Source organism: Lepidochelys kempii, chromosome 7 (assembly GCF_965140285.1).
Source record: "Lepidochelys kempii isolate rLepKem1 chromosome 7, rLepKem1.hap1, whole genome shotgun sequence".
NCBI lineage: Eukaryota > Metazoa > Chordata > Testudines > Cheloniidae > Lepidochelys > Lepidochelys kempii.
In genome coordinates, this window is record NC_136386.1 from 33,524,893 (window position 1) to 33,548,312 (window position 23,420).

The 23,420-nt window shown below is 57.6% G+C and overlaps 1 protein-coding gene across 5 annotated transcripts in view; it reads right to left on the minus strand.

The window, feature by feature from the left end:
- Positions 1-23,420, minus strand: part of SPTBN2 (spectrin beta, non-erythrocytic 2) — a 63,102-nt gene that overhangs the window by 21,273 nt on the left and 18,409 nt on the right. For 4 of the 5 annotated variants that reach the window (XM_078853671.1, XM_073352063.2, XM_073352059.2 and 1 more), the window contains 11 exons: positions 22,474-22,544; positions 22,123-22,308; positions 10,292-10,443; positions 8,158-8,331; positions 7,664-7,755; positions 7,385-7,465; positions 7,075-7,190; positions 6,272-6,384; positions 2,114-2,301; positions 778-895; positions 242-400 (listed from right to left, as the gene is read on the minus strand). In XM_078853671.1, coding sequence (XP_078709797.1) covers positions 242-400; positions 778-895; positions 2,114-2,301; positions 6,272-6,384; positions 7,075-7,190; positions 7,385-7,465; positions 7,664-7,755; positions 8,158-8,331; positions 10,292-10,443; positions 22,123-22,279 — 1,350 coding nt within the window. In that variant the 5' untranslated portion in view covers positions 22,280-22,308; positions 22,474-22,544. Of the gene's footprint in view, positions 1-241; positions 401-777; positions 896-2,113; positions 2,302-6,271; positions 6,385-7,074; positions 7,191-7,384; positions 7,466-7,663; positions 7,756-8,157; positions 8,332-10,291; positions 10,444-18,060; positions 18,167-21,644; positions 21,647-22,122; positions 22,309-22,473; positions 22,545-23,420 lie in introns of all 5 variants that reach the window. The other variant, XM_073352065.2, reaches the window with a different exon arrangement.

The following is a 23,420-nucleotide window of genomic DNA, read 5'->3' on the forward strand; positions in this document are numbered from 1 at the left end:
CTGCGGGGGAGGGCAGGCATCATGCCGGGGCAGGGCTGGCTGAGGGGGTCACTGCACAGCTCCTCCCACCTACAGGTCATGGAACCAGCCGCCTCTCTACCGGAGAGAGCACTGGGCTGGGAGCCAGGACTCGTGGTTCTATCCCCAGCTCTGGAGGGAAGTGGGGTGTCGTGTGTTGGGTGGGGGCTGGGAGTCAGGAGTCCTTGGCTCTAATCACATGGTTTGTGGGTTTGGGACTCACCTGGGACACCAGGCGCTGGTTCTCACTCAGCCACGTCTCCCGCATGGCTGCCTTGCGGTCAAATCGCGCTGCCAGCTGCTCCAGCTTTTCCTGGCGGATCAGCTCGTTGCGCAATGCCAGCTCCCGCTCGTGCTCCGCCTTCTCCAGCCGCTCCCAGGCCTGCAGGGGGGAGGGGGTTAATTACAGCAGGGAGTCAACATCTAACACAGGCCAACAATTAATGACAGCACCAATGACCATCTCCCAGGGATCTCTCTCCTGACATTGAGATGCAGCCGCCTCTGAGGTGGCGGGGCAGGGACTGTTTATACAGGGATCCCTCGCCTGGTGCTGAGATGCAGCTGCCTCTGAGGTGGGACGTGGGGGCTGTTTGTACAGGGATCCTCGCTCAGCGCTGAGATGTTTTCTATCACATCCAAAATATGACACCTCCAGAAGCAAAGCCCCCCAGCACTGAGTTGAGGGAGGGGGGCCAGCACTGGCTGTAAGGGGAAAGCACCCCCTACTGAGTCCTTGTCCTGCCCTCTGCTGCTCACCTTGTTGATGTCAGAGATTAGCTTGCCCTCACGCGGTATATACACCTTCTGGTTGTTGGCGCGCATCTTGCTCTGGATGGTGAAGAGCAGCACCTCCAGGTTCCCCTTCTCTGTGAACCTGAGGGGTGGGGATAGGGTAAAGGGTCAGACAGAGTGCCAGGGGTATGTGTCTCAGAGGCTGGGAGCTGATCCAGGCGGGCTGGTCACAGAACCTGGGCGGGGGAGCAGGAGCCCATCAGAGCCCAGGGGACAGGGGCAGGAGCAGCAGTTCCTGAACCCAGAACACATATCCACATCCCTTCCCTCCTTGTGGTTCTCTTCAATCTGCCACCAGGGGGAGCTCATGTCATGCCAGAGGCTCCCCAGTCAGGGTCCTCACTAGGTCATCTAGTCCAGTCCCCTGCAGTCCAAGCAGGACTAAGTAATAACTAGACCATCCGTGACAGGTGTTTGTCTAACTGCTCTTAAAGGCCTCCAATGATGGAGATTCCACAACCTCCCTTGGCAATTTGTTTCAGTGTTTAACTACCCAAACAGGAAGTTTTTCCTAATTTCCAACCTAAGCCGCCCTTGCTGCAATTTAAGCCCATTGCTTCTTGTCCTAACCTCAGAGGTTAATGAGAACAATTTACCTTGTTTCAAACTTTTACATACTCTGATGGAGAACCCGACACACTGCTACCTCCCCCAGCGCCATTCTTCTGCTCTAACTCCCCAGACAGGCTGGAGACCACCACATGCTTTAGTCCCCACGTGGACTGGGAGGGAACCTGAGTCAGTCCCTCCACCTTGGGGTTAAAGTGGAGCCAACGCCCCCTAGAGGGGCAAGGCCCCACGTGCCATTCCCCACCCCCGTGAGCCAGCCAGCAGGCAGTGCCACTGGAACACACAGGGCACTGGAACACACAGGGCACTGGAACACACCAAGATTGGGAAGTGACCAGCTCATACAAGGTCCCTCTCCCACAGGCTGGAATGGGGTAGGCTCCCTGGTCACACACAGCATGGTGGGCACCTGTGAGGGCAGTGCCGCCAGTGTGGGTAGCTGGACATGATGTGAGCACTCTTCCCATGTTGTGTAGGCGGCAGCTGAGTAACCAGCGTAGCCAGTCTGTCTGTAGCAAGGCATCCCAGAGTGCACTGCGCCCTGGGAAAAACACCCACAATCCTCTGCTCATGCCAGAGGTGGGGCAGGATAGCAGAGTGGCACAGATCTCTCAGAGTGCACCAATCCAGGCGCTGATTACAGTCCTGGGGGTTCCCTGTGCCGTGTTAGCTGTGCCAGGGCTGCCAAGTGGTGGCCCAGGGCCGACTCAGAGGTGGGTAAGGGACTCACTTGGGGGGCTTCTCGACAGTGCGATAGGTGTTGAAAGCCTGCAGCTGGTTCTGCACCCCGCTCAGGGAGTTGGCCAGCTTACGGTCGTTGAGTGTCAGGATGGTCTGCTCGATCCACTGCAGCAGGTCAGAAGCCAGCGTCTCGTACTTCTCGATCAGCTTGTCAGCCTCAATGGCATAGTCCAGCACCTGGCCAGGAGGGGAGGGGAAAGGAGGGAAGGAGTCACTCACCACCAAGCCAGCATGGGTCAAGCCTGTTGGCTGACAGCCCCCTCCGAGATGGATGGCAGCCTCAAGAACCCAAGAGGCCCCAGCCATAGGTACCAACTTTGTGGGTGCTCCAGGGTTGGAGCACCAACGGGGAAAAATTAGTGGGTGCTCTGCACTCACCAGCAACCAAACCTCCCCTCCCCCCACCTCACCTCGTCCCCTGAGCACACCGTGTCCCCGCTCTTCTGCCTACCTCCCACTGCTTGCTGCCACCAAACAGCTGTTTGGCAGCATAGCAAGCTCCGGGAGGGAGCGAGGAGGAGTGGGAATGTGGCATGCTCAGGGGAAGAGGCAGGGCGGGGATTTGGGGAAGGAGTCGGAATAGGGGCAGGGAGGCGGCGGAGTTGAAGCGGGGACTTTGGGTAACGGGTTGGAATGGGGTCAAGGCAGGGGCGGAGTCAGGGCAGGGCCGGGAGCAGAGGGGGGGTCAAGCACCCACCGACGTGAGCAGAAGTCAGCACCTATGGTCCCAGCAGCCCATCCTTGGGCTCCATAAGAGCCAATGCTCACCAGCGACTCAGAATTTAACATCCAGTAAAGAAACCCTTCCTCCCACACCATCCATCCATCCACCCCATCAACTCTTTCTCCCACTCCATCCATCCATCCACCCCATCAACGCTTTCTCACACTCCATCCATCCACCCCATCAACCGTTGCTCCCACTCCATCCATCCATCCATCCTTCCCATCAACCCTTTCTCCCACTCCATCCATCCATCCCATCAACCCTTTCTCCAACTACATTCATTCATCCACCACATCAACCCCTTCTTCCACTACATTCATCCATCCTCCCCATCAACCCTTTCTCCCACTCCATCCATCCACCCCGTCAACCCTTTCTCCCACTTCATCCAGCCATCCCATCAACTCTTTGTCCGAATCCATCCATCCACCCACCCCATCAACGCTTCCTCCCACTCCATCCATCCATCCTCCCTATTAACCCTTTCTCCCATTCCATCCACCCATCCAACCCATCAACCCTTTCTCCTACTCTATCCATCCATCTCATCAACCCTTTCTCCTACTCCATCCTTCCTCCCCATCAACCCTTTCTCCCACTCCATCTATACACCCCATCAACCTTTGCTCCCACTCCATCCATCCATCCACCCCATTAACCCTTTCTCCCACTTCATCCATCCAACCCATCAACCCTTTCTCCCACTTCATCCATCCATCCACCCCATCAATGCTTTCTCCCATTCCATCCATCCATCCACCCCATCAACCCTTTCGCCTACTCTATCCATCCATCCCATCAACCCTTTCTCCCAATCCATCCATCCACCCCATCAACCCTTTCTCCCACTCCATCCACTCATCCTCCCTTTCAACCCTTTCTCCTACTCTATCCATCCACCCCATCAACCCTTTCTCCCACTTCATTCATCCATCCACCCCATCAACGCTTTCTCCAATTCCATCCATCCATCCACCCCATCAACCCTTTCTCCTACTCTATCCATCCATCTCATCAACCCTTTCTCCTACTCCATCTTTCCTCCCCATCAACCCTTTCTCCCACTCCATCCATCCATCCATCCCATCAAGGCTTTCTCCCACTCCATCTATCCTCGCCACCAACGCTTCCTCCCACTCCATCCATCCATCCTCCCCTTCAATCCTTTCTCCCACTCCATCCATCCCATCAACCCTTTCTCCCATTCCATCCATCCATCCACCCCATCAACCCTTTCTCCCATTCCATCCATCCACCCCATCAACCCTTTCTCCTACTCCATCCTTCCTCCCCATCAACCCTTTCTCCCACTCCATCTATACACCCCATCAACCTTTGCTCCCACTCCATCCATCCATCCACCCCATTAACCCTTTCTCCCACTTCATCCATCCAACCCATCAACCCTTTCTCCCACTTCATCCATCCATCCACCCCATCAATGCTTTCTCCCATTCCATCCATCCATCCACCCCATCAACCCTTTCGCCTACTCTATCCATCCATCCCATCAACCCTTTCTCCCAATCCATCCATCCATCCCATCAACTCTTTCTCCCACTCCATCCACTCATCCTCCCCTTCAACCCTTTCTCCTACTCTATCCATCCACCCCATCAACCCTTTCTCCCACTTCATCCATCCATCCACCCCATCAACGCTTTCTCCAATTCCATCCATCCATCCACCCCATCAACCCTTTCTCCCATTCCATCCATCCATCCACCCCATCAACCCTTTCTCCCATTCCATCCACCCATCCAACCCATCAACCCTTTCTCCTACTCTATCCATCCATCTCATCAACCCTTTCTCCTACTCCATCCTTCCTCCCCATCAACCCTTTCTCCCACTCCATCCATCCATCCATCCCATCAAGGCTTTCTCCCACTCCATCTATCCTCGCCACCAACGCTTCCTCCCACTCCATCCATCCATCCTCCCCTTCAATCCTTTCTCCCACTCCATCCATCCCATCAACCCTTTCTCCCATTCCATCCATCCATCCACCCCATCAACCCTTTCTCCCATTCCATCCATCCACCCCATCAACCCTTTCTCCTACTCCATCCTTCCTCCCCATCAACCCTTTCTCCCACTCCATCCATCCTCGCCATCAACCCTTTTTCCCACTCCATCTATACACCCCATCAACCTTTGCTCCCACTCCATCCATCCATCCACCCCATTAACCCTTTCTCCCACTTCATCCATCCAACCCATCAACCCTTTCTCCCACTTCATCCATCCATCCACCCCATCAATGCTTTCTCCCATTCCATCCATCCATCCACCCCATCAACCCTTTCGCCTACTCTATCCATCCATCCCATCAACCCTTTCTCCCAATCCATCCATCCACCCCATCAACCCTTTCTCCCACTCCATCCACTCATCCTCCCCTTCAACCCTTTCTCCTACTCTATCCATCCACCCCATCAACCCTTTCTCCCACTTCATCCATCCATCCACCCCATCAACGCTTTCTCCAATTCCATCCACCCATCCACCCCATCCACCCCATCAACCCTTTCTCCCATTCCATCCACCCATCCACCCCATCAACCCTTTCTCCCATTCCATCCACCCATCCACCCCTTCAACCCTTTCTCCCATTCCATCCACCCATCCACCCCATCAACGCTTTCTCCAATTCCATCCACCCATCCACCCCATCAACCCTTTCTCCCATTCCATCCACCCATCCACCCCATCAACCCTTTCTCCCATTCCATCCACCCATCCACCCCTTCAACCCTTTCTCCCATTCCATCCACCCATCCACCCCATCAACCCTTTCTCCCATTCCATCCATCCATCCACCCCATCAACCCTTTCTCCCATTCCATCCATCCATCCACCCCATCAACCCTTTCTCCTACTCTATCCATCCATCTCATCAACCCTTTCTCCTACTCCATCCTTCCTCCCCATCAACCCTTTCTCCCACTCCATCCATCCATCCATCCCATCAAGGCTTTCTCCCACTCCATCTATCCTCGCCACCAACGCTTCCTCCCACTCCATCCATCCATCCTCCCCTTCAATCCTTTCTCCCACTCCATCCATCCATCCACCCCATCAACGCTTCCTCTCTCTCCATCCATCCATTTATCCCAACAACTCATCCTCCCTATCTATTCATCTAATCCAAGGGTTCTCAAACTGGAGGTTGTGACCCCTCAGAGGTTGCGAGGTTATTATGTGGGGGGTCATGAGTTGTCAGCCTGCATCCACCAAACTCTGCTTCACATCCAGCATTTATAATACTATTAAATATAAAAAAAAGTTTGAGTACAAAAGTTTGAGAACCACTGCTTCTAATCCATCCAACCCAATCCATCCACGCTCCCAACCCACCCACCTAGCACACCCCATGCAGTGACAGCACTCCCTGCCCTTGGTTTCTGCCCTTGGTACCTTTCCAATGCGCTTTCCCTCCACAGCCAGTGCTTTCATTTTGGAGAAGTAGTGGTAGTAGGTCGCCACATATGTGATGATGGACTTCTCATCTGGCTGGTCCACGTTGACATCTGGGGGCAAGAGCCATGTATGTCAGTGAGGGAGCCGCATCTCCCATTGCCTCCTCACTGTGAGGGAGGGCACATCAGCACCAGGCACTTCCTGGCAACTAACACCTAGATGCCCTGGTGTGGGGGTGAATGGGAAGCAGCAGTAATTTCTCTTCAGTGGGTGGGGATTAACCAGTGGTGTCGTAGAATCATAGAATATCAGGGTTGGAAGGGACCTCAGGAGGTCATCTAGTCCAACCCCCTGCTCAAAGCAGGACCAATCCCCAATTTTTGCCCCAGATCCCTAAATGGCCCCCTCAAGGATTGAACTCACAACCCAGGGATTTGCAGGCCAATGCTCAAACCACTGAGCTATCCCGGAGCCCCTACTTCCAGCCATGAACCTCCCTCTTCGTGTATATGAGTGCAGGATGGGAAAGTGGTCTGGATTTTCCCAAAATGCACTGTTCCATGGAAAAAGACCCCTCTGCTTTCAGCAGCACAGAGGCAGGATGGGAGAGGAGTCTGTCCCCCTTGTAACAGTGTTTCCCAGCAGCATTACCCAGCCACAAACTCCGCCCCGACCTCCAACCTGGATGAACGCATATGAGAAAGGCATTTTCCCCCATACCAAGAATGGACGACCATTGGACTGAGACCCCGGCTCACCCCAGCCCTCCCTCCTCTAGGCCCACACAGCTTGACACCCACCTTCGGGGTCCAAAAGCTTGGTCAGCCCCAGCTCCTTCTCTGCTACGTTAAATGCATTCTGCAGGTTGTAGTGGGCATTGCATTTCTTCAGCGTGTCAATATCTATAAGGTCCGGCCTGCAGGGGGCACCAAAGGGCATACAGTGAATGCCAGGCCGGAGGCTCCACCCCCACTCCCCCATGTCTCGCTGACCCCCATCAACCCCATCCTAATGCCCCACCCTAGGCCAATGCTAGAGGACAGTGGCAGCACGCGACGGGTCCCTGAGATCCTGGTGTCCCCTGCGCATCCAGACATGGCCCACACTGACCTGTGCTTGTGGACAATCGCATTGAAGGCCAGGCCATCCCTCCAGCTGGTGGTGAAATTGTGAACGTTAACATTCTGGTACCTGTAACATACAGACACAGCAGTGAGGGGGATGGAGCTGGAGCCCCTTACAGGGGAAAGGGCCCGTGTCCCATTCCCGACCCCCCCTCTCCCCCCAAGCCAGCCAGTCCTCTCACCATGGGGCTGCATCCGAACCAGCATCCCCTAGAGAGGAAAGACCTGATACTCTATCCCCCGATAGCTACCCTTTACCCCTTACCCTGCCGTCTTCATCTGGCACCAGAGCAGCAGGGCATCCTTGGCCGATTTCTTCTCCTTGTTATCCTCAGTCTCCACGCTGATATCCTGGATCTGGGGAGCAGATACAGAGGCAGGTGCGGGTTAGTCCCACCAGCACCAAGCCTCCCGGGCCATGGAGAGAAGGCTCCATGCTCCCTGGCCCATTCTTTCTAACATCACACGATTGGGAGGGGCTCTTTCCCCATGGGCAATTTGAACCAGGGATCCAAGTGGTCCCCAAGCAGCCACTCGAGTACTGGCATAACACAGGCAGCCATAGGGCAGTGGCCTGCAGCCGTTAGGGGCATGACCACTCCACCATGCCAGCAGGGACAATTGTTCCGTTGTCACCAACTCTCACCAGGGTTGGCTCTCCATGAGGGGAAGAGGTTGGGGAGCTCTGAGACTGCAGAGGGATAGAGGGCTTCAGGTCCAGGGTGGGGAAAGGGGTGGAGACTGAGCTGCTCCAGGTACCTGGAAGCGGAGGATGATGGTCCAGATGAGGCCCAGCGTGAGGCGGTGGTTGCCATCGACAATGTCATGGGAGCCCATATTCTCCAGATGCACCTTCTGCTCCTTGAGGAACTGCAGGGCCTTGTCTACGTTCTCCAGGCAGTGGATCCGCATTCGCCCTTTGGTGGGCTTGGGCTGGAAGGTGGGAGTAACAGGAAGGGGATCCCCCTGCCACCCACCTACCCTGCTGCCAGCACCCCTCTTCAGTATTTCCCCCAGACTGTGCTCCGCATACCATCCTCCTCTACTACTGGGATCCCACCCCAGCCCCCCTCCAGCCTGCACTCCCCACGCTGCCTGCTTCCCTGCTCCCAGGATCCCACCTCAATCCCCTACTGGCCTGTGGGCCCCACACTGCCTGACTCCCCCTCTGCCAGGACCCCCTTCCCTGACCTGCACTCCTCACTGCTGGTTCAGCATCCATGCTGCTCGCAGCAGGCAACAATCCAGGTGCTGGGCCGGATGCACCAGCTAGCTCTGGCTGGGAAGCCGGTTTAACAGGTCACCCACACAGACCAGAGCATGCTGGAGTCTTGGCCCAAGGCCCTTACAGCTCTGAGACCAACGAGGCAGCTCAGCCCAGCCCTGGGAACAGTCTGCTCTTGGTCCCTGACACAGGGGAGAAGCTGAAGTTGCGGCAGGGTTTGGTGCAGGAGCCTGACACAGGGGGGAGTTAGGATAGCTGAGCACAGCATGGGGCACTGACCACCACTTTGCATGCTGCACTGGGAGCCAGGATGCCTGGGTTCTATTTCCCGCTCTGCCTCTGATGTTGGGCAAGTCCCTTCCCCTCTCAGTGCCTCTGTTTTTCCTCCCATCTCTATTCAGACTGAGGTCTTCAGGGCCCAGACCATGTCTCACTCTGTGTCTGCGCAGCGCCCAGCACAATGGGGTGGTGATCTTGGTTGGAGTCCCTAGACACTGCTCTTCCCAGAGCCAGGAATAGAAGTCAGGAATCCTGGCTCCCAGCCCAATGTTCTAGACACTACACACCACTCCCCTCCCAGAGCTGTCAAAAGAAACCAGGAGTCCTGGCTCCCAGCCCAGTGTCCTACACCCTGGGCCATACTGGAGTCCACCCTTCAGCATGGAATTTCCATGCCTGCCCTCCCCATGATTCTGGCTGCCCTCGCCCGCCCTGGGGCTGGGTGCTGTGGGAGCCATCTCCCTGGTGCCAGGAAGCCAGGGCTCCAAAGCAGAGAGGACCTGGACCGCAGCACCTGTGGCAGTGAGGGCAGGGGCGTAGGGAGTGATGTGCCCCCTGAAGACAGGGTGGCGGGCCAGGGGCAGCTCAGACAGACACAGCCAGGTGGCTCCAGCACCTGACCTGCCCAAGAACCAGAAAAACCACCAGAGCAGGGCTGGGCGTGTAGCCAGCCTGCCCCACCCAGCCCAGCACCTGGCATGTAGGCAAGGAGCTGCACTGCATGCTGGGAGCAGGTGCTGAGCTCAGAGGGCAGCCAGGGCATGAGTCACAGAACCAGGAGAAGCCCAGCTTGACAGAGGAAGACACAGAATGGGCTACAAAGCCAGGCACAGGGAGCTGTGGGTGCTATTGGGTTCAAGTCTGCACATAGGTGGGGACGACCAGAGAGGGAGCAGAGCATAGTGGTTACAGCAGAGGGGGGCTGGCAGTCAAAACTCCTGAGTTTTACGCTGGCTCTGGGAAAGAAGTGGGGTCCAGTGGGCTAGAGGAGGCTGGGAGCCGGGACTCCTGGCTTCAGAATTGTAGGCATCAGTTGGGTCAATCCTGGCTTGGGGAGCGTCCCTGTAGTGGCATGTTCTGTGGGGAAGCAGAATTGGGGATAGGCACCATGGCTGCCCGTTTCTGAGGTGCCCTCCGGTGGCCACTTCTCTTGCAGATGAGGGTAGTGGGTCAGAGCAGGCAGGCTGGAGGTCAGGACTCCTGGGTTCACTCCTTGCTCTGAAAGGGGAGTGGGGCCTACTGAGGTGACTCCAGATTCTCCCTGAGGTAATTAAGATCTGAATTCGGCCCTAACCGCACTGGTATATGAAGCCTCCAGCAGAGGTGAAGGAGCCCAAATATCCCATGGCACTGCTCCCAGGGTGCCCTGTCCCCCAGCCCCACACTCACCAGCTGCTCACCCGACAGCACCTCCAGCAGGCGGATGAGCATGCGCCCATCGCGCAGGTCATTGTACAGGTCTGCGATGCGGCAGGTCACACGTGCCAGGTGAGAGTTCACCCATTTGGTGAAGGTTTTCTTCTGCACGGCCTCGCGCTCATCTGCAAGAGAAGCAGCCACCAGAAGGCTCCTCAGAAACGGGTGCCCTGGCGTCTATCCCCAATCCTGCTCTCCACAGAACACGCCATTACCGGAGTGGGGGCTCCCCAAACCAGGATCGACCCAACCAATGCCTACAATTCTGGATCCAATCCCAGCCTAGCCCCCTAATACTCAATGCTTCCACTCCCCCACAACTCAGTACTGGATCCCCAACCCCACTGCCTCCTTCCCCAGCCAGCTCACACCAGTCAGCTCTACCCTACAGTAATAAAACAGTACCTGCAGTCCCGAGTTCCTGGGAGACCCTACAATAACAATCCACCCTACTCAGCTCTAGTGCCTCAAGAGATCCTACAATAACAAACAGGTCTGTACAGCCCCAGTTTGCCCAAGACACAATACAATAATAACCAGTTTGCCCAGCAACAATGCTCACAGAAGACCCTACAATAACAAGCACCACTACAACGCATGCCTTCTTCCTCCCCTGTAATAACATTGGGGCTGGGGAGGGAGATACCAGCGGGGGAGGAGTAGGTCTGATTCTAAGGGGCAGGAGGCATGGGGGCATGGGGTCAGCACTGTCTGCAAGGGGAGAGCGCCCCCTGCTGAGCCCCAGCCTGCTTCCTGCAGCACAGTGCAGGGTGTAGCTGACAGCTTCCCAGCCCCAGGTGCCATGAGAGGCGTCTGGGAGAAGCACCCTGAGCCCCTCCTCAGCTGACAGGCCCTGGGGGTTCCCCCGCCCTGTGAATAACTCCACTCCCTAACCGCATACTTATTCCCAAGGCTCCTATTTATCCACAGCCCCGGCTGGGTGGGTCGTCCTGGCAGAAGCCCGGGGATGGCACAATACTATCTGTTCTTCCAGACCTGACGTAAGCCAGGAATATGGCGAGGGAACCGGGCTGAGCCAGAGCTCCCTGCAGGCATCCCACACCAGGCACAACCGGATTTACCTTCACCTTGAATCAGCTGAGGGGGATGGGACAGGGCAACTTTCCCCTCTAAGGGGCACCAGCTCCAAGCCACCCCAAGGTCCTCCCCTAGAGCTTCTGTTTTCCCTCCTGCCCTTTGACTGTTAGACTGTGAGCAATTTGAGACAGAGACTGTGTCTGGGCAGTGCCCAGCCCGAGGGGGCCCTGATCACAGTTGGGGAGGTCTGTGCAGCACCAAGCCCAGTGGGGACCCCAGTCTCATCTGAGCCCCGTCATACACGTAACAACAATGGGAAATGCAGGTGCCATGAGGCTGGGCCCTGTCCTGCTTGTATCTACCAGAGATCTGGGAAGGGGATGTAGGGGAGTACTGTTTGCATATGATACTGGGTGTTTCAGTTGGTCCAGGCCAGGGAGGGCTGTGGCCCAGGAAATCTGGGAGGAGCTGCCCTAGCTGGGAGTGCAGGCAGCGTGAGGGTAGGGCGATCTTAGGGACTCCCACTCCCAGCTGGGCTCCAGAGTGACTGTGCAGTTCAGGGAAAGGCCAGGCCATACTTGTGGGCGGCTCTGCACAGCCTGGCTCAGTGGGCAGTGGGTGCCAATGCCCGCAGTGATGGGATGGTGATGGACCAGTGTCTGGGAGCGGGGGGGAAATGGAGGCTAGGAGCCCCCAGCCCCACAGAGCACTGAGGCACCAGGACAGCAGGGCAAGGAGGGACTTGCCTGCTCCAGAAGGGGATTCCCTGCTCCCCTCAGGCAGCCCAGCGAATGACAATCATTAGAAGCTTCTCCAAATGTTAACTGAGCTATTCACCACCAGAGGCTGGGGAGCAGCATGGTCAGCCACAGACTGGGAAACTGAGGAACTGAGCTGGGCAGGTCAAACAGGGAGTCTGTGACTGAGCTGGGGATAGAACCCAGGAGTCCTGACTCCCAGCCCCCTTGCTCTAACTGCTAGACACCACTCTCCTCCCAGAGCCAGCCAGACAGCCTTGCTTGACTCTGGCTGCATTTACTGAAGGGTTTGTGCATCCCAGCCTCTCTGGAGGGGTGTGTCTCTGTTTGTCCCTGAAATGCACATTACCCCCCACCCCCACCATTTGGTCTGATGACTCCTTGTCAGGGCTGCTGCTCTGAGCAAACACGGACCCAGCCTTGGGCAGCCCAGCCAAGCCCAGCTCCCTCCTGCCCTGACTGCACCGGCCACAGGAGCATGTGTGTGTGGGGGGCGGGGGGGTTGTCACGTACTGAGGCGAGAGGAGAGTGTGTTTGTGCAAGGGCGAGAGGCAGTGCGACCTGCTGGGGACAGTGCGGGGGGGGGGGTGCGTTCATGTGCGCTCTCCAGTGTGTTTTTGCCCTCATCTGAGCAACCCTCAGACCCCCCTCAGGCGTCTCATCAGTCTCATTTGTTTGGATGCAGGTTCCAGCCCCAACTTGTCAGCAGCTGCTCCTGTCAGGGCCCTTGTGTAACAGGCCAGACCTACTGCAGGTCCTCACTCCAGCCCCCACCCCACCCTGATCTCTTGCCCCCCAACCCCCTCCTCCACCAGTTCCTGCTCCTCTCCCTGCCCTCTCTGCGTCCCTCACTCAAAACCCACAGTCCTCCGGCTCTGCCAATGACCCTCAATCCCAGTCTGCAGTCCCCAGCTCTGCCAATGCCCCTCAATCCTGACCCTCAGCCCTAACCCCGGCTGCAAAGCCTGTCTCTCTCTCTCTGTTGCCTCTGAGAATCCCTTTAGTGCTTAATCCTGTGCCGTTTTCTGGGCACTGTGGGCAGAGCCTGCCTATGGGATGTTAGTTTATCACCCCAGGTTCTGGCAGATGCCAGAGCCCACCCACCCCACACCTAAGCCAGAAGCAAGTGCCAGCATTTCCTGTTTGAAGCTGCATGTTCAAAGCCAGGAGCCCAACACTCCCATTTCCAGGACCGCAGTGATGGCCAGTAGCCCACACAGGTACTCAGCAAGTCACCTAGGGTGGGGGCATCCCAACTTTCCCCTGGACTTGGCCTGGCTTGGGAGACGGTGGGAGAAATCCACCAGAAACTCTCTCCTAGTGCCACATTCACTGAGTTTGTTGCATTTACTATTCAGTGTTTTCCCAGTGAAAAACTCCAGAAAAGGGAAAATGGGGGGATCTGGAGTGGGAGGGACCTTTTCCTAGGGCAAGCACAGCACAGGGCAAGCATCAGCTGCCTTCCGCCACCTCCTCACCCCACAGGCCCCAGTGTAAAGCATGGGGCCGTTGCACCTGGAACTGCATGGGGACCCAAGGATGCTGCTGGGAGGCAGAGAAGCCCTGGGGCTGCTCCCATTTACACTTGGGAACAGGAGGTCTATGTCCAGGAGGCAGCATATCTCCAGCCATGATTCTGTTTGTTGCCTTGAACGCTGTCATGTTAAAAGGCCCTTTCCCCTCACTGAGCTCTAGCCTCATGTGGATGTGTTTGTGGGGGCAGTTCTGGGGATTGGCTGGAGACTGGGGGTGAAGATTAAGGGTGCATGAGAGAAGCTGGCTGCAGGGAATCCCTTTGCATTGTTGGGGAGGGACTCCTGGGTTGTATCCCTGGCTCTGGAAGGGGAATGAGGTCTAGTAGTTAGAGCAAAGGGGGGGGGGATCTGGGAGCCAGGACTCCTGGGTTCTATCTCCTGCTCTGGGAGAGAAGTGGGGTCTAGTGGGTTAGAGCAGGCAGGGAAGGAGACTGGACTCCTGGGTTCTATTCCTGGCCCTGCCCACAACTGGGCTGGGTGGCCTCAGGGAGCCCCTTCCCCGCTCTGTGCCTGTTTCTCCTGCTATGGGGTTTGTCTGCAAAGTGCTGTGAACTCCTGCTCTGGGCTGTGCTCCACCCTACCCTGCTGGCTTCTGGTCTGGGGCTGGTTCATACTGGGGGGGCAGGTCCTGGCAATGAGGAAACCTCTGCCCTGCAAACAGAGTGTCTCGTGCGGGTGGAGCCTGGTGGGACTCCTTAAGAAGAGGAGTGGGGGATCCTGTCTGAGAGCACAGCCTTGGGAAGGGTCAGGGCTGACTGTGAGATAATCTGGGCTGGGGGAAGGGTAGCGTCAGTAATTGGAGGAGGGGGTGGCTCCTGGACAGGTGCCCCACCAGTTACTGGGTGGCGAGGAGGGTGAGGGATGGAGACGTTTTCCTTTCGGAACAGTCTGAGACCAGATCTCAGGGCAGAAAGCACCTTATAAATGTTACCTGCAGGCAGGTTCACAGCAACCACTCCATTACAAAGGCGAAACCAAGCCATAGATCAGGGGAGGGACTCGCCCCCATGGCACTCTGTTAAGTCAGGGCAGAGTCCTGACAAACCCACCCGCCATCTATAACCACTAGATCCATTTCCCCTCCCAGAGCCAGCAATACACCCCAAGAGTTCTGGCACCCCCCTCACTTTAACCATGAGCCCCCTCTCCCCTCCCGGAGCTGTGGAGAGAGCACAGGAGTTTAGGGAATCCCCTCACCCCCACCCAGCTGCAGATCACAACATTCAGCCTATTTGCATGTGCGATCTGGGCTGTACCTACCTAAACAACAGGTGTCTTAGTCCGGAGGCTGGGGGAGGGAGGCTCCAAGAAAGCACTCTGGGGGAGAGCGCCAGACTGAGTCACCCATCCACAGCCAGGCTGGGAGGGGAGCACCCGAGACTGGTTAGAGGAAGGGGGCTGGGTGCTAGGACTCCTAGGTTCTATTCCAGTTCTGCGAGGGGAGTGGGGCCTAATGGGTTAGACGAGGGGGTCTGGGAGTCAGGACTCCTGGGTTCTAGTTCCAGCTCTGCCTCTGAGCCCAGTCCCTTCCCCTCATTCACTCCTCTGCTCCAAACCCTGAACCCCAACAGTGCTGACTGCAGCCTCAGCCTGTGGGCTCTCCTGGCTGCAGGCGGGGCCATGTGCAGAGACGACCAGCAAAAGAGGTTCACCTGTTCCCCAGGAGCTGCCTGCACAGGGCAATGTAGGACCCTGAGGAGGGAAGTGGGGATGGTTAAGGTCTGACTGGAGCCTGAATCCCAATGAGAAGGGGGCAAGGCCACAGGGATTGCAGGCTCCAGGGCCTGTCTCATCCCTGCCTCTTGCCCCCCTGCATCCCTCCCAGCTCTGTCTCACTCTGACCATCAAGGTCCCCATTTGAACCTCTTGACAGCTCCCCTGTGGGTCTCCACCCACAGATGTTTCAACTGGCTCCCCCATCCAGACACATCCACCAGGGACGTGCCATCCCAACACTGCTGCCAGAACCCCGCATCCAGAAGCTCTCACCCAGCTCCCACCAGCAAACCCCAAGACATCCCCACCCCATCTTCAGCTGCTGTCCCCTCCTGTGAAGAACACCCTCCGAGCCCCATGGGCTTTGCCCAGAAACACAGCTGTTGCTGTCCCTGCTATGGACACCGGTGGGGGCAAGGTGACCCACATGGCACTAAATTAGGGGATGGCCAGGGTAGGAAGCCCAAAGCTTTTCTCCTACTGCCCCTTGCCCAATACCCACACATCCCCTCTGCCTCCCACTGCTACCCCTGACACGGACTCCTCTCCACAGCTTGTCATCACTCCCTCAACACAGGGCTCATGCGCCCCCCAGACCCTCCCAGCAGACCCTGGATGCCCAGGCCCCACAGAGAGCAGCCAGCCAAACCCAGCCCAGCCATCTGCTGTCATTGTTCCTTGGGACAATGAACCTGGCCAGTGGCAAACACTGCTCATTCCATACCTGCCATTAATAAGCAAGTGATGGGGGCAACCAGGATTGACCTGGCCAGAGCAGAGCCAGCGCCCACTAGATGGGGAAAGCCCAGTGTTCTGTTCCCCACCGCCCTGAGCCAGCCAGTCCCCTGCTGTGGGGCTGGACTGGAGCTGGGCCCCTTAGAGGAGAAAGGCCCTGTGACCTATTCCCCACCCTCTGCTGCTGTTTTCGGATGAGGGATAGTTCCAAGGTTTTACCCTGGCAGGCCGGCATTGCTTTGTCGCAGGCCCACTGGGCCGAGTGCGATCTTGGGGATGTTGTCATCCCAGTGTGGTATTTACATAGCCTCCCGTGTGCCTGGTATTTACCCATTTCTGGTCCTGCTGCCTCTGCCAAGGTCCATAGCCCTTGGCCCCATGCAGGGCAGATCGGGGAGTGGAGCCACAGTGCCCGGGGACGCACTCCATCCCCTTCCTGAACCTGAGCTGCTTTCCTCATTGCACCTGGACATACGGCCCCGCTTCAACTCCCATTTCTCAATCTGAGTGGTTTCTCTAAAACACAGCCAACCCTGGATGTGGTATCCCAAAGCCATCCCTGCTCTGAACCGGACCCATAGCTGGGCAATAAGGGCAGTATGAATTTCCAGAGAGCTCTTCCCCACTGCACTAAAGTGACATCAATGATCCAAGCCCCACAGCCTCAGGTTGCAGTGCCACTGGTCCCCTGTTACAGAAAGGGAAACTGAGGAACCAAGGTCACATAGCAGAGCAGTAGCACAGCCAGGTATCTAGTCCTGGCTCCCAGCTCTCCCTAAACTAACCCACTCAACCCTGCACCCTTCCCAGAGCTGGGATAGAACCCAGGAGTCCTGGCTGCTAGTCTCCAGAACACCCTGAGGCCCAATACAACAAAAGACCCCTGAAGTAAGTCATATTCTAGGCCAAGATTGCAGCTACGCATCCCAAGTCCTGCTACATCTCAGCCCACCTGCATAACCTTCCCAGACACAGGCATCCAAACCCACCCCATGCCAGCCGACCCCTTGTGCAAAGGAGTAGTTCCTCAGCCCCAGCACACAGAGTGGCCCTGAATCTCTCCCCTGCATGGAATTTACGGGGAAGGACTGGGGGAGATGGGAGGGGTCAGCTGGAGTATGAGGCCCCAGTTTTGGGTGGGGGATAGAAAATTGAGTGGAAAGGCTGGTGGAGTCCGTTTGGGGATGAGAGTTTGGAGGGTTGTTTTCAGTTTGGGGTGATGGTTTCAGGGGGCAGGGTGAAGTTTGGGTGGAGGCTTCTGCAGTGATAGATGAGGGGGTCAGAGTCTGAGGTAATTGTGGGATCAGTGGAGTTGTGGGGTGATGACAAAGATGGATTGAGTTTTGGGCTGATAGTTGGGAGTCAGTGGGACTTGGGGTGAAGTTGGCTGGATATTTGGGGGGTTAAGAGTCTTGGGGTGACAGTTTGAGAGGAGGTACCTAGACAGAGTTTAGGGGTGACAAGGAGGGAAGTGTTGGAGTTCAGTGTCAGATCTGGGGTGCAGTGCCTCATCCCCCTATCCCCAGCATGTGGCCCTCATTGGGGCGCAAGCTGTCACTGTCTGTCAACGCGCCTCAGTCCAGATCTAAAGGGGAAAAACAGGAGCAGCAAGTGCTGGGGAGGCCTGGAGACGCCTATGGGGGCAAGGGGCTATCACTGAAGAGAATGGGGCAGGCACAAAAGAATCTCAAACATGCAGCCGCTTTCCCCCCTGCAAATCCCTGTGGAGCGGGAAGCTAATTCCCAGCAGCACCTTGGAGATTAGGGCTCAGGGTCCTTGATGTGGCCGCTTGAGCAGGATAAAGCAGGGAGATTTCAGGGCGCCTGATCCCCCTCAACTTTTACCTATTGCAGTCACTCCCTGGATCAGCCCCACCCGCGGCGAGCTGGCCAGGCTCCTGGGCAGCTCCCAACACCCTTAACCCCAGACTGCAGGGGTCGCTGCCCCCTGCAATCTTACCTTGCAGCTGCTTGAACCTGCCTTCCAGCACATTGGAGTATTGCGCGGCATTGATGAAGGCGGCAGGGGACAGCACAGGCGATGGAGGGGCACAGGGTACCTCCATCTGCCCCAGCTCATGCTGGAACATCCTGGGGAGGAGTGCGGGGAAGGCACCTCTCTCTCCCTAGGGGAGTGGAGGCCGGCAGGCACAGCTGGGCCCAGGTGCTCTGGGGGAATCAGCTCAGCGCTGAGTGTGCAGAGGCTCTGCCCTCCTCCCAGCCAGGATGGGAGGGCGGTCCTGGGCAATTTACATAAAAACAGGTTGGGCCGCTCTATTGTGAAAGGTGTGTGTGTGTGTGTGTGTGTGAGTGTGCAGGCAGCCTGCCCAGGGGAGCAACAGCTCCAGCGTTAGAGGCCTGAGCGGACAAATCCCAGAGCTGGGATCAGGCCAAGGCAACGCCGAGTGGAAAGGTGGCAGCGACTCAGTGCATAGGGCATTACACTGAAGCCAGGACTTCTGGGGTCTATCCCACTCTGCGGTCTGGTGGGTTAGAGCTGGGGAGGCTGGGAGCTAGGACTCCTGGGTTCTACTCCCAGCTCTGGGAGGGGTGTGGGGGCCGATGGGTTAGAGGCTGGGAGCCAGGACTCCTGGGTTGTACTGCCAGCCCTGGGAGGGAGTGGGGTCTGGTGGGTTAGAGCAGTGGCAGCTGGGATCCAGGACTGTTTATCTGAGCAGAGCCTAACGCAATGGAGCCCTGATCTCAGTGCAGGTGTCTACGTGTGGTGGCAATACAAACAATGACCAGGGAGCAATACAAACAATGACCCTCTGGAGCAAGATTCTGACTCCTGGTCCCCTTGTGCCGACCCCTAGAGGATGCATTTGGACTTGCACTGCACTCTGCAAGGATGTCTCTCACTGGGCACGGGGCAGCAGGAGCCCTTTCTTGCGAGGGAGGGGTATGTGCTCAGGGCCAGGAGACGGTATTTGCACTGGTGGAGGAAGGGAGGCTCTGAGCTGGGTCCCCTGCAGCTGAGGCCCCTGCCCCCCCTTAGAGCCACAGCCATGGATAAAGCCCATTAGCTCATGCAGCACATCGCCCTGACAACGGAGGATTTACACCCTATTGTACAGAGCCCTGGGCTTTGTTCTGCCTGGATTCAGGCAGGCCCAGCTCTGGAGCTCCCACCCCTCCCCAGTGGGTAGGACCAGGTCCGTCGGGGTGATTTCTATGTGTTTCATCCTCCCATATCTCCCCCAGTCTGGATGCTGGCCCTTCACCATGTGGTGCCCCACTGCAAGCCCCTGTCTCACTACCTGACCCCCTACCAGGGCTTAGATGTGACTCCTCCATGCTGGTATCATGTCATTACATGCTGTTAGCTGTGTCTCCCCTACTGGTATTCCAGCCCGGCCCAGAGACCCTGCTGTGCTGGGCAGGGCCCGTTGCCCACTCCCAGAGCTCCGCCAAACCAAATTTCTACCACAGGCAGGATTTTGCAAGTGAGTAGGTATACCATGGCACTGCCGTGCGCCTGCCACGCACAGCCACTAACCTCCTGCTTGGGAGACCTGGTGGTCAATTCCTAGCTCTACCACTGAATCTCTCCAGACCTCAGTTTCCCCCAACTGTAGAATGGGTTTAGACAGTGATTTCCTTGGGGCAGCGACTGTGTCTGTGTGGCGCCTAGCATGATGGGGACCCCAATCTCAGTCGGGGTCTGTGCAGCACACCGGGAGTCCGAGTCTCGGTCAGTCTCGTTACTCAACTGTAGGACACATGCCAATAGCTATGCTACCATGCTCAGCCTACAGATCCTTCCCAGTGAAGGCTGGTTACAGGAGCACTGCACTGGCAGCTGCTATTTTCCTGCTATTTCAGCAGACAGTGCTTCCTGCTGGGAAAGAATCAGGGCTTTGATGTCAAGACCAAGTACAGGATGGAGCCAGAACTGGCGGGTTTGGAGATAGTGCGTGAGATGGTAATTCCAGGAGACCCTGGCTGAGACAGACCCAATCGCTCTGGGCACTGCACAGACTCACACTGAGACACACGCCTTGTCCCAGGAGCTCACAATCTAAACAGACAAAGGAGGGGAGGGGAAAGGCATCAAGAGGGCAAGGGATTTGCCCAAGATCAGTGGCAGAGCACATGATAGTACCCAGGAGTCCTGGCTCCTAGCCCCCCCAAATACATGAGCCCCTACTCCCCTCCCAGAGCTGGGATAGACCACTGGAGTCCAGACTCTTAGCCCAGGGCTTTACCCACAAAACTACACTGTGCCTCTCAACTTTGCAGCCTGATCCTCATCTCACTGACCTTCCTCCTGCCCTCCCCGCACCCAATACCTTTCTGTCCTGGTGCCCCCTGGCTCCCAGCCTCCTGGGATCATCCACCCCACACAACTTGCATGTGCTTTAGCTGTATTATCTTCCCTGACTCCAGGCCAATTGGACTTTGTCCATCCATGAACTGCCCGGGCCCGCCCGGGCCCCACTGTCCCTGCTCCCTGTTTACTCCTGAAGCATTGATCTGTTTGGCCTGTGAAGGGCGTGTGGGGAGCTGTTTACTGTCCTGCCTTGGCTGCCCACCAAGATCAGATCCAGCCACTGTTGACCCCTCTCCCCCCGCAGGAACCAGTGTGACTAAAGCCACCTGGGCAGGGGCAGGGCTGGGGCAAGACTCCCCCTAGCACCCCTCAATCCCAAAGGCCCCCAGAGCAGGGAGGGAAGGGAACTATGCCTTGGGGTTGTAGTGTCCAAGTGGGATGGGACAGGGGAGGGTTTATCAGCCCCAGTTTTCGTACTGATGCCCCCTGCCTCCTAATGGTAGGTCCAGATGGGCTGGGACTGCAGAGGGGAGGGAAGGGGAGGATCCATGGAATGGTGAGGGACAGCAGGGCTGGGCTATATGGGGGGGGCGGATCCTGGGACAGAGAGGCTGGAGGGAGGATCCCCAGGAGGGGGAAGGACGGCTGGGCTGGGGAGGGAGGATCCCCTGGACAGGAGGGACAGTGGGGCTGGACTGGACTGGGCTGGGCTGGGAAGGGAAGGGAAGGGAAGGGAAGGGAAGGGAGGATCCCCAGGACAGGAAGGGATAGTGGGGCTGGGCTGGGGAGGGAGGATCCCCAGGACGGGGAGGGGAGCCTAGTCCAGCCCATCCCTGGTGTCAGGTGGCTGCCAGGCAAGCGTTGCTATGGGAGCTATCAGGCTGGAACGCAGTTAGACTGGTTTGTTTGTGCTGTTGGGGGGGGTGGAGAAGGCAGGGGCAGAGTGTAGGGTGTGTATGGGATGGATGGACGGACAGAGGCTTTGGATCTCTGGGGTTCAGAGTCTCAGGAGGATCAGTCTGCCCTCCTGCAATGCCCCTTTCCTGTGCTGCCCCGAATTCCCCACCTGGATATCCCCCTCCCACTACAAGGTAGCTGAGCACAGGGGGCTGGGCGGGGCTCAGCTGGGCAGGGCGCCTGCTGCCTCTGCAGGCCTGTGCTGCTCTCTTGTGGCCAATTGCAGCCCCTTCTTGTGACTGTGATCTTGGTGGGGGTGGATTCCACAGGAGCATTGGGGACCGGCTGAATGGGAGCGGTGGAATAGGGGGGACATCTGAGAACCCCATTCTCTGCTCCCAGCAGGGTCACCCCAGGGCAGTCCAAGTCAGGGCTGGCCCTGCCTTTTGTGGGGAGGGTGGATGTGGACACACAGGCCAGCTGGCATCTCCTGTAGCTCCACAGGGAAAGCTCCACGCCAGGGACAGGAGCCTGCACTCTGGATGCCTGGCCTGCAGCTTCCCCAAGGATGTCCAGAGCCTCTCAGCATGCCCGGGGCAGCAGGGCATGAGAGAGCCCTGCTTGGACTCAACTCGCTGTATCCATTGGCATTCAGACCTTTCACCCATCTCAGAGACAGGAACAAACTGTCCCCCACACTCCAAATTCCCTGCTGGAGCCACACCCGGCACCCATATTCCCTACCACTGCCACCCTATGAATTACACATCCCCTTCCAGAGTCAGTGCTGTCTCCTGCACCCAGCCCACACCGGGAAGATACACCCACACCACTCCACACGGTGCCCCTCACCTGCCAGCGCCTTGATGCGGGAGCGCTCGAAGAGGCGTGCTGAGCTGTTCTCATTGTCCCAGTCCTCATCTGCCAGCTCCCACCGGTTGTTGATGTCGTTGTACTGTTGCTGGATCTCCAAGCTGTCGTAGTCCGTGGGGGATAGGGTGCTGCTCATGGTGCCTACCACAGGGTCTCTGCATCCACCTATGGGAGACCAGAGAGCCGTGAGTATCCTCTGACCCCCCTCCGGCCGGTTCCCCACCCCACAGCCAACAAGTCCCCCTACCCTGGGGCTGGATTAGAGTCGGCGCCCCCTAGAGGGGAAGGGCCCTGCATCCCAGTCCCCACCCCCAGGGGCTGCGTACCTACCTGTGTGGCCAGGGCTCTGTCTGCCAAATCCTCTGCTGAGCTACAGCATGGCGCAGTCTCCCCCCAAGAACCTGAAAGCAAAGAGGTAGCAATGTGAGCCTCCCGGCGGGGACCCCACTCCCAGCAGCACCCCAGGGGAGAGTCTGCATCTTGCATCAACCCCCAGGACCCCAGACAGGCAAGAAATGCTTCCCCCACCCTGCAGCAGGATGACCCCACACTCCCAGTGCAATCCAACCCCCTGGCACCCAGGGCAGCCCACTCCTCAATAGATCTTGCCCTGTCCACTCCCCACACAGCCCGAGCTATCAGTGCTTCTGGGCATGGGGACTGCAGCCATGTCCCTTCCCCAGGGCCACACCTCCACCGCTGCCTTGGGACCCACCAAAGGCAAATGGTCTCTCCTGGGTCAACTTTCCCCTGGATGGAGGAAGCCAGGTTGGGGGGAGGGGCCTCCTGCTGCTCCCTCCCTGACATAGAGAGAGGCAGCCAGGCCAAATTTGAGAGCGTGGTGCTGCGATTCGACATGCCAGGCTGCATGAGCCCAGCCCTGCAGGACAGGAGCTGCCGCTGTGGGGTTAGTAGGGGGTGGGCTCACTCGCCAGCCCCCACCCTTAGCCTCCTACCCTCCTGGCTGTTATTAGGGTTGCAGTGCATGGTGACAGGTGCTGCTGTGGATGGGTGGTGCCCCCTCAGCCCTTTAGTATAGTACACTGACTGAATCAGGAGGCCACATCTGTCCTTGGGGCATGGCAGTACATAGCATGGCTCACCCTCAGGCTCTGGGTATCCCAGCCATGCCCACAGAGCCAATCCCTCGCTGGGCTCATTGCAGGTCCCTTGACTGCTCTGTGCTCCCAGCTACAAGGGAGGCCCCGTTCCCACCTGAGCTGTGATACTCCTGACCCACTCACCACCCCCATCAGCCAGGGCAAGAGGGTTTAGCA